Source organism: Falco punctatus, assembly GCF_963210335.1.
Source record: "Falco punctatus genome assembly, chromosome: 5".
Taxonomy (NCBI): domain Eukaryota; kingdom Metazoa; phylum Chordata; class Aves; order Falconiformes; family Falconidae; genus Falco; species Falco punctatus.
In genome coordinates, this window is record NC_137584.1 from 9,354,769 (window position 1) to 9,365,470 (window position 10,702).

The following is a 10,702-nucleotide window of genomic DNA, read 5'->3' on the forward strand; positions in this document are numbered from 1 at the left end:
GCCTGTGTGGGACCTCGCTGGAGAGTTGTGGTGTTACAGCAGTTTGTAAAGGGACTTGGATGATGCAGAAGTAGTTCAGTTTCTTTTGTGAGATCATTTCTGTGGACAGTTCTTTCACTTCCGTATTTAGGCACATGCAGCAAGTAAGTCCAAAGTTTCACAAGGTTTTGTATGTTGATTTTATCTGGATAACAATTATCTCTGCATCTGATTGCACTCCTAGTGCTGTGTGCGAGACAAGATACCAAAGTACACTTAAGTTCAGTCTAAATGAGGTGGAAGTCAGGTTAGCAGTAAGAATAGTCAGTGCCTACCCATGTTTATTTTGGAGATCTTTTTGTCTCTACTTTTGCAACTCACAATTTGCAGGTTATGTCAGCTCCACTGATGTCTTTTTTGGTACTTAACAGGGTGGGATTACCTGGCTTTAAACAGTCTTGGATCATAATATTTACGAATATCAAGATTGGAAGTAGTAATGAAACTTGTACAGCTCTAAGCAAGTGTTCTTCTTTCCAATGGACACTTGCTCAAATGTCAAGTTTCTCTTCTGTTCAGGTTATTGCAACATGCTTTTTATTTGGAGCAGCCCTGCAGGAGCACTTTATGTACTTTAGGCCATTTCAGTTGACACAAAACGGGCAACTTGTCTTCATCCGGTTTCTCTCATGTTTTATGGGTGCTCATCATTGGCTGTTTAGGTTTTTGTTCCCAGTTCTGATTGGTGTGCTGTTTCAAGAATAGTAGATCCAAATTATCTAATCCCTGTCTCTTGGAGAGAGTTCTCTAGAATCCATCATGAGAGTAGCATTTCTGTCATTCATAGGGAAGGCAATTAGGTATTTTCTGTTTCTGAAGCTAGAGCCATCGGAAAGGATACTTGTGTTTGAATAGCTTAAGGTCATACCAGAATTCTCATTAATTTGTACGGGGCTCTGATTATCTGGGCAGATACATGCAGGGAAAAATGCATGAGTATTTTCTTTTTACTTTACTAGAAAAACATAGGTACTGTGTAACAACAGGTTGTTAGAACTACATGTTGGCTTTCTTCAATAGTGTTCTCGGGACCGATAAGAACTTTTTAAGTATTTCTTTTCAGGTAAGTTTGATGTAGCAAGAAATTTGCTGATAGTTGTTATGAGCATGTTTTATGTAGCATCTTTCCCCTCATGTATGACTTTAATATTTTCAGCTGTTTTTAGCATCAAGAGCTCGAGGGTACAGCTATGTCTGCCAGACCGTGGATTATTCAGATAATGTTTATGAAGTTAGGGTGAGTATTTCTTTTTATGTATTTGTATATGAATGTGTGTAATATATAGCACTACATGATTGTTTAAATCTTGTCTGAAAAGACTGTTTCTGAAGTGCTCCTGTCAGCCATGACTGTATCCCGTTACATCCTCACAGACCGCTTCAGGTTTGACTACATTGTGCATAGCAGGTTTAATCAAAGTGCATCAGTATATTTGCATTAACTTTCATCTGACTGCTACAAGTAAGGGTAGTCTTAAAGATACCATCCTTGGCTTCATCTGTGGTTGTACAATCCAGGATAAACTCTGTATACATACTTTGGATCGTAGACCTTGCTGAAGTTTATGATACCAGGGTAACCACAGTAAAGGTGTAGTGCTCTAGCTAGATCAAAGCAAGTCAGATTTGTCAGCATATCTTGTGGTTGCGCTTCACCCATGCTGGTCAGGCAACTTTTTGTCTCCTTTATCTCTGTTTGGCTTCATGAGGTCGTGCTGGCTTCTGGCAAATGTATTATCAGTACGTTTCATTTTGTAGAAGCCTAGATTTCAAACGTGTGTTTTTTGGAAAGCATTCAAATTAAAATAAAAATGCAGATGCTTGTTATTTTCCATAATGCTGTTGATTAGCTCATGTACTAAACCTTATCTTCCAGCAGAGCTGACACTTGAGAATCTCTCAGGTGTTCTTGCAAGTTCCACCTACAGATTAGAACACGTTCCTGAAAATGTAATGGAAATGTGTTATAGTCTGAACAGGTTTAATATTTATAACACATTTCAAAAAAATGTCTGTCTACAAGGTGGCTCTTCATGGGTAGTACTACTCAAAAACTTGTGCACGTAGCAGGAGTGGTATTGAGAAGGATAGGTTTGAGTCTTAGATCTTATGTATAGTGGCTGATACTGCAGAACAACTCTGTGTGTAGATTTTTATTGGCCTTATGGTAGTCTCCTGTCTGTCACCTTTGCCAATACTGTGCACTCACCATTTGAATCACTATGACAAATGCTTGGCAGGGTTTTTTTTAATAGACAAGCAAAATAGAATGCCGCTGTACTCAGCTGGATGACATTGAGGACTGGTCTGGCATATATTGAAGGAATTTTTATGTTAGCTAAGTACAAGAGGTAATGACTCTTTTCATAGCCTTACTTTCAGGTGCGCTTTTTTGTGGGAGGTTGTGAGGAGGGTCAGACCTGCTCAGAAGAATTATCTTCTGTTTTGTTCATTATGACAAACAAAGCATTATCATACAGTGAAATAAAGGCAAAACCCAATATGCTCATTGCATATGATATGTTCAAAAAAGAAAGGTTGCTCTAGCAATACCTACTTTTTGGACTTTCAAAGTTTTCAAGTTTTTTGTGAGATTGTGGATTTGCCTAAGCTTTAGAAATAAAAGTTTTAAGTTGCAACATGTTTGGTTTGCAGCTGAGAGAGTTGAGAAAGCTGGGGAAATGGACCCCTCTCAAGTTGTGGCAGTAACTGTATCATATCATCAAGACCCTTTTTTTTGATGGTTAGCTGGTAGTTCTTGTGAGTGAATTCTCAACGTAGGTCAACAAGTTGCAAGTAGAAAACTACACTTTCCACAAGTATACTTTGTCTAACTAAAGAGTCTGGGATACATTTCTGGCCTACTTTACAGCTGTCATGCTCTGCATTTAGAAGGTATGTTGTTTTTGCACTGAGGACAAAAAAAACCCCAAACAACCAAAACCTTCTGAAGAGTCCTTTCACCATCATTTATCGTAATATAAACCTGCAAAAGCAATTTCAAAATGTAAGTATGTGGGCTTCTTTTTTTCAGTTTTGAGTTTAGAATTGATAAACCTTGTAGCACATCTGTCATAATCTTTTAATAGATCTGGACACTAAGTGTCTAGCGTCTGTTGGCACTGGGTTTTCTCTGAAGAGGAGTGCTGCACTGCGACAGTAGAATTAATTACAAATGCAATAACTTTATTTGTAAGACATTGAGTAAATAAGTCCTGTATTAGTCGGATAAAGGAGACTGGGACTAACTCAAATGGAATCAGTACTGATCCCAGAAGGCATTATGGAACATGCTCTGGAAAGCAACAGCTTCATATATGACTTTATTGTGGGGCTTAAAAAGCTAGAACAGATATTGAGAAATGTGAAACTAATTGTATATGGTGGTCTTCATGGCAGCATAAAAGCCCTGATATGACCTCTGTTTCTATCTTTTTTTGAAAATGTGCCACTATGATGTTGCCATGTAGTGGCCACTTTGTTGACCAAAGCTCTTGCTCAAAGTGAGGGGTCAAGAAACCATCCTTTGTTCCTCAAAAGAGCACAGAGAGCTGGTAAGCAGTTAAAAAAAAAAAAAAGTTTGGCTATCTTGGGTGCCAGAGAATGTCTTTCGTCTGCTCTCCAACCTGCATTGTGTCAAGACGGTAAGGCAGCGGTGATTTCAAGGGAACAGTGTAAGGGCATGTGGCAGCACTTCCCCCGTATCGTTTAGCAACACCAGCAATCTGTAGCTCACAGATCTCTTCAGTCAGACGTAGCCTCTTTGTTTTGACAGATTTTAGTGGGATATTCTTCTGTACATTTTCTTTGACTTTATCAAACTTTTGGCTTTCACTGACAATTAATTGTGTAAGTAGTTTACACATAGCGTAAAGAAATTGGTCCTCCTACTTACTGTTTTGAGCCTACCTACACTTGTTAATCTCGTTCAGGCTTCCCTGGCTATTGTTCTACAAGAAGTAATGGATGACTGGAGCAAGCAGGGATGGAAATTAGATTCCACAGTTGCGGAAATAAACTTTCTAAAGGTCTTATCTTCTGGGTGTAGTAGGTAGCCACCTTACTGACTGCTAGCAGGAATTTGAGTGTGTTTTGTAATTGGTTGTAGAAAAAAATAAAATGTTTATGAAATGTACACAAGAAAGAAAAGGGGGAAGAAATCCCCAAGAAGGCTTTTTGAAAGAGCTGCAGCTGCATGTTGGAAGAACTTTTTTGGTTATCTCTTAGGAGTCAAAATAATAAATGCAAAAGGCTGAGGTGTTAAAGTCCATGCTTTGTAGTATTCACTTGGAAGCTCTAGTATTTGGGGCGAACAATTTCCTAACGTTCGAACTTAAGGTATGTTAGTGTCTGTGAGTAGTCACTTCCCTCTCCGCTTACACTTGTGTTTCCTTGTTTCGCAGGTCAAAGTTCTTCTATTTTATTAGCTTTTCTGAAGATCTGAGAATTGAAAATTTGGGGCTGTGTGAATTAGTTACTTCCTAGTTTTAAGTGTGCTAATTGTTATCATAAAGCTGAGCTATGATTGTCTTCTGGACTGTAACTGTAATCTGCATTGTTTGTATTTATGTCTAGAGCTTGAGTAGTTTCCTCTTATGAAGCAAATATAATTTACTTCAAACTTCTATGAAAAGGGAACTTGACTTAACAAATTAGACTTTGTGGTCCTGTAAACAAAATTCTATAGCTGAAGCAGGGAAAAAAGTTCTCTTTAAAAGCCACTTTAATTTTTCATGTTGTGTTACCTTCTAAGAAGTACCTGTCCCAGCCTGAAATTAGGGAAGAGGGTGCAGGAACAGTCCTATGTTAAAACACCCTCTGTTCAAAAACCCTGCAGCAGGCAGAGGTCACGGGATTGGACCTCTTGTTGACCCCCTTAATCCTAGGCTGTAATGTAATCTTTCTGTGCCATCTGGTGTTTTAACAGATTTAGATTGGCACATATGAAAATTGCCAGAAAAGGTATGGTTGTGACTAGTATTATTAATTTCAGTAAGCTAAATCTCTCTTTCGTGCTGTGTCCACAGAAAGGCTACAAGTTAGGTCCTAACTTCTGATGCTTTGTAGAAGCTGTTTAATAGTAGCCATCTGCTGCTGCCATAGCTTACTTATCGGTGTATTGTTCTACTTTATTTCTGCCCTCTGTTGCTGATTGCATGCATGGCCTCAAGCAAATGACTTAATTTCAGTTTCATATTTTTCTGCATCTATAAGCTAATGATAAAAACAACTGCGTAAGTCATTGGCAGCACTGAAATAGATCATCAGTACACGAAAACTATCAGGTTTGAGAATAAATGGTGTTAAAATTTGATGATAGGAAGAGAGCAGAAGAGCTGTCAGGCAAAAAAATGTAGAGGAACAGGAGAATCAGGAGGTATAATCCTGCAAGGAAATGAAGGCTATTTTTGTTCTTAAGTGGTGGGGAAGAATTTTGATCAAAAGTTCAGCTGATTTTGATCCATGTGATCCATTGCTTTCTGTGCAGTGCAAGTGGAATTCCAGAGAAGTGGCATGAGGTGTGTTAAATGACTTGTCTAGAAGCATATAGTGAACCTGTGGCATCTTGGGCATAAAACGTAAGGGGTTTTGTTGGATTTCTCTCCACCTGCATTTTGCTCTGTGTCGTACATTAAATTGGCTATGTGCTTATTGGCTATTTGGTTTATTGTTTCACTGGTGTTTTTTTAACAAAATGCACATCAGCTTTATAAGAGATTTTATGGCAGTTTGTTTGTAACTGACCTATAGATTTTTTTAAAAAGTTTATTGGAAGGAAGGACCTCCAAAGAGCTTGAGTGTTGTAGTGCTGCCTTGTCATTTAATGGACACAGTCCAAAGTGTTTATTGTTGACTTGTGAGATGAAAAGATGCTTATCTTAATTTATTTAAGAGATGCAGCTTTAGCAAAGATCTGTAAAATAGGCAGGACTGTTATGCTAATCCATGGGTGTGAGACAAAGCCTTGGTGTGGGTGCTATTAAACACCTAACTACCTGTCCCAGAGGCAGAACTGTACTGGATGTTGAGCAACACATACATATGTATATATATTTATGTATAGAGATGGTTCCTGCAGCTTGCCTGTGTGTCTGGGAACTCCCAAGATCTGTGGGAGTCACTTTTCTTTCATTAAGCCTCTCTCCAACTATGACAGATATTAGTATCTTTTTATATAAAATTGACAAAATCTGCCTCCTCTCCCTGAGATCTGAAATAGGCTAAATCCCAGCCAGAGAGTGAGAAGAGCAATCACTAATGGATACATAGAAGTCTGCGGTTCGGCAACAGTAAGTTGTGCAGTCCCTTAGGGAAATCGCAGTCCACAGTGCAGATCTGTGGTGCTCTTCTGCTCCTGTGTTGCTTTTTTGCATCTGCTGTAATCTTTCCTAAAATGCTCACCAGTCCAGTTATGGCTGTGACAAACTCGCTCTGAGGTGAGATGCGTCCCTTTCCTGCTAGTTTGGAGAGGTGGAGAAAAACATCCTACGGAGCGGTAGCATTTCTCTGTACCGCTCGTTCCCCTTTCTCTCACTTGCCTGACAGCGTATATGTATTTGGGAAGGGAAGCTACCGTTGTCCTGACTTTTCTTCTTCTCTCTCTCCTGGGGACTGCGGGGGTGGTGGGGTTATTTCACACCGTGTTACAGTAAGAAAGTCTGATTTGCCATCAGATGAATCCTGAAACACTAGGGAACTTCTTACAAATAGGTGTGTTGTGACATTGCCTGCTCTCCTTGCTGGTGGTGCCAGCCATTTCCAACTTTTTTTTTTTTTTTCTTTTCTTTTCTCTCTTCATTCTCTATGTGAGTCACCATCTGGGATATGTTCTGGTCCCACCCTTGCATAACAAGCTGGATGACTTATTATGCCAGGAGCCAGACTTGTTGCTGTGCTTTGGGATGTGGAAGGGTGTCCCTGCCACCACCATACTCCCGTATCATAGTATTGGCACATCGTTACACAGAGCTGCTGGGCTTTCCCTGGTACAACATTATCCCAATTTCAGTGGGAAGCCATGTTTATGTTACATCTTGAGCAAGATTCACTGTGATGGGTGGATTAGAGAAAGAATTTTGGGTGTGTAGCACTGCCCTGGTAGTAGATGGGTGAGTAGATGGATTATATCTCTGCAGCTAGTGTGGCTTCTGTGGTCTCATTTCTTCTGTTCCCTGAATGGCACAGAGCCGCTGGAGAAATGCTGCTTTCCAGAGGGGGTTAGTGGGCAGGCCAGAAGCTGAGGGGAATATTGCTCTAAGGGATGTAAAATCTGTGCTGCATCTAGCTCGTAATAGTGATTTGGTGTCTTCCCACCCATATGCCTGTGGTACTGAAAGAATTTTATATAAGGTTTCAACCTTTGCAACTTCATTTTAGCATCATGTTTCTGCCTCGTTGTTTTGACCACTTCAGTGTTGTCTTATTAGTAAGAGAAGCCCTGTGGTAGTCTTCTCCTGCAAAGCTTAGGATAAAGAATGAGGACACAGACTCACTGTGTTTAACTGGTAAACTGGTCAGAAACTGCAAAGCTTTTAATTATGTTCACACTTTTTTACAGTTGTGACTTGTGCGTAGTAGACTCAAAATAATACTTCCATGTCCAAAATAGATCAATAGAGTGTTGCTTTTGTTGTTCTTGTATTATCAGATGCTTGATGACTCCACCTCAACATTTGCCAGCATTTGGAGAAGTAGCCTTCTCTTGCAGCAGATAGGTGGAGGGAACTTTATTCAGCTTGGTATCACTGAGACTTCTGTTTTGTCTTTTTTTCTCATTGCAGATAGCTGCTGCTTTATGGTGGTATTATGTCTCTAAAGGAATTGAATATTTGGATACAGTATTCTTCATTCTGAGGAAGAAATTTAACCAAATTAGTTTCCTTCATGTCTATCACCATTTCACCATGTTCACCTTGTGGTGGATTGGTATTAAGTGGGTTGCAGGTGGACAAGGTGAGTTCCCTTCCTCCCACACCCTTTTGGCTGGACACAAAGGAGAATTATTATTGGTTGGGAGCAATGGAAAAAAAATTAATAGGCTTAACATTATAATACACAAGACTGTTTAAATAGCACTGAAGCAGTGCAGTAGTTTTAATGTGTAGTCTTCCTCTGTGGGAAACATGGGGGAGGAAAAGATAACAGGGCAGTAATCTAATGAATTGCAAAACTTTTTTTTTTTTTTTTTTTTCATCGTGGGCATCAATTGCAAGCCTGAAGTTCTGTCTTCACAATTATCCTTATTCTATGAAATAGAAAGATGAACATACCTTACCTAACTTTAATTTTTGCAGATACAGAGAACTGCAAAATCTAATTATGAGCCACAATCTGTGTGCAAATGTAATGAAGTTAATGGAGATGTTATTTTGGCATTGTATCTGAGTTTGGGGTTTGCTCTCTTTTTTTATAGAGAGGCATGTATAAAATTCTGAAACTTTCCCTTGAAGGTGAGCAAATAAATCTGTCAACCAACTTTTAAAACCTAGTCATAAAGACACAAGTCTATAATTCATTATCAGCCTTTTTTCCTTGCTTCCTTTCTAAAGCCCTCATTGAAGAATTTTATTCCAATGTATTTGCCACATCCTCCCTTGCCTGCATTGTGCCCTTGTTCCTGTTGTTTTGCCCTGTCTCTCAAATTATAAGCTCTGCAGAGCTAACGGTTCAGGGAAAATACCCTGTTTTGTTTGTAATGTGCTTTCTAGGCTTAAAACTGAAAATTACACACAGTAAACACCACACCAAACTAATACTTGGGGTTTTTTTGGCAAACGACACTAATACTTAATGCATGGGGGTTTTATGCTCTCATTTACTATAGATACCTTGTACTGAGTGGTTACTTATATTCAAAAGAAGAAATATTTAAAATGAGTATCTGTGACTATCCTTGAATTTCTCCCAAGTAGTCTGCAGGATGCAGGTACTCAACCAGACATTTAATTATCTTTATTGGCTACTGCACCCCTAAAATAAGTTTATTTTGCTTACTTGTAGTCTTACTTAGAAATTCCCTGGATATCTCAAAGTGCCCTCTCCCTTGTTCCCTTTTCAGACTTTTCATGCTAGGTACAACAGTTGAAACTATTTCCAATTTTTTTTTCAAGTTTTGGTATTCTTGCGCTTCCTCTTAGTTTCTAGCCTCTGCAAAAGGAAAAGCGAGAGTTGCTTTTTTTTTGCATTTATGTAGCATTACTGCATAAACGTGGGTAGATCTATTTTCTTCTCTTTTCTAGTTGACAGCACATTGCTTACGTAGACAGATCTATTACAAACTAGACCCTATTATAATTAACTGGGCCTAGACCACATGGGCATCTGAGCTGTTTGATGTCAGCAGCTATTGTCTGTATTGCCCTAATATATTATACATTAGAGCCTTTTTGAGCCTCTCTGGCAGTGTGAGAATACCTTAACAAGATACAATTTGTTTCTGTTAAATGGCTGCTAATCTTGACAGAGCAAAGAGGTCTTAATGCAAATGAGAACTGTCATCCTTGTTTCCAGCATGGATCATTCTGGGAAAAGTGATACTATATATTTACATATTTAAGAATGCTAGATCATAAATAAGGAAACTAAAGATGAGCAAATAGACAAATTCACTTGGCAATGCCTTTAAATGTCTTATAACCACAAGTGAAGTTTTGCTTTGTATGATTTTTTTTTTTTTTTTTTTGGCCTATTTAATCAGACATCCACATGAGTTTCTTCTTGCTGAGAAGTGAACCTTGTACATTTAAATACAGTTTAAAAGATTTAAGTTCAGAATCTGATACTTGATAGTTTGCGTTGTCAAATACAGTTTTTAATAATTCTTTAGCGAAACAATTGCAGTTATACTACAATAACTAATGTAGAATCCACAAAATGTATATCTGTTCAACAAAAGTCTTGCAAAAAGATTTTGTGTAAGTAGTTCCATGGAAGATATGGCATACTACTTGCGTGAAAAGGTATTTGTGTCAGCACATGTTGGCAGTCAGGTCTATGTTACAATATTGAATATATCAAAGATGGAATCCTGGCGTTTCCTGTGGCTTTATAACTTTTACCGTCACATGAATAATACTAGAAATTATTTCTCTCTTTTTTTCAAAATGACATAGCAACCTTCCCTTCTGTTCCTCACAGCTTTTTTCGGAGCTCAGATGAATGCATTTATCCATGTCATTATGTATATGTATTATGGATTAGCTGCCTGTGGCCCTAAATTTCAGAAATACCTGTGGTGGAAACGATACTTGACTATATTGCAGTTGGTAAGTAAAATTTCTCCCCTTATCTCAGAAAGTATTGTCTCTGAGTGGATTTGCATTTGCAGAGCTTTGGAACAGATGCTGCTCTTTCCAAAAGTTCTTAGCTGTCTAGTACTGGCATCTCAAGTTAGAATACTTTCTGGAGATGGAAGGTTTTATTCCATTTCTCAAAACATATGCAGCATAGATAAGAACTGTGTGAGTAAAGTTTAATACTATTTTGTTTCAAGTGTATTGCAGAAACCTTTTCAAAAGGTAGAGAAAATCTGCATCTCTTAATGTCTTCTCATTTTCCTGTTTCTGAAAACTGGTGCCAGGTACTGCAATAAATTTGATGTGCCTGGTCAATTGTACGTGTGTATGCACGATGTGACAACCAAATACAGCTTCCCTGCCACCTC

At 38.6% G+C, this 10,702-nt stretch overlaps 1 protein-coding gene across 2 annotated transcripts in view; it reads left to right on the plus strand.

The window, feature by feature from the left end:
- The window catches only part of ELOVL4 (ELOVL fatty acid elongase 4), a 91,535-nt gene that overhangs the window by 60,617 nt on the left and 20,216 nt on the right, over positions 1 to 10,702 (plus strand). For both annotated transcript variants that reach the window (XM_080388134.1, XM_080388135.1), the window contains exons 3-5: positions 1,196 to 1,276; positions 7,821 to 7,992; positions 10,177 to 10,304. In XM_080388134.1, the coding sequence (XP_080244260.1) occupies positions 1,196 to 1,276; positions 7,821 to 7,992; positions 10,177 to 10,304 (381 nt within the window). The remainder of the gene's footprint in view (positions 1 to 1,195; positions 1,277 to 7,820; positions 7,993 to 10,176; positions 10,305 to 10,702) is intronic.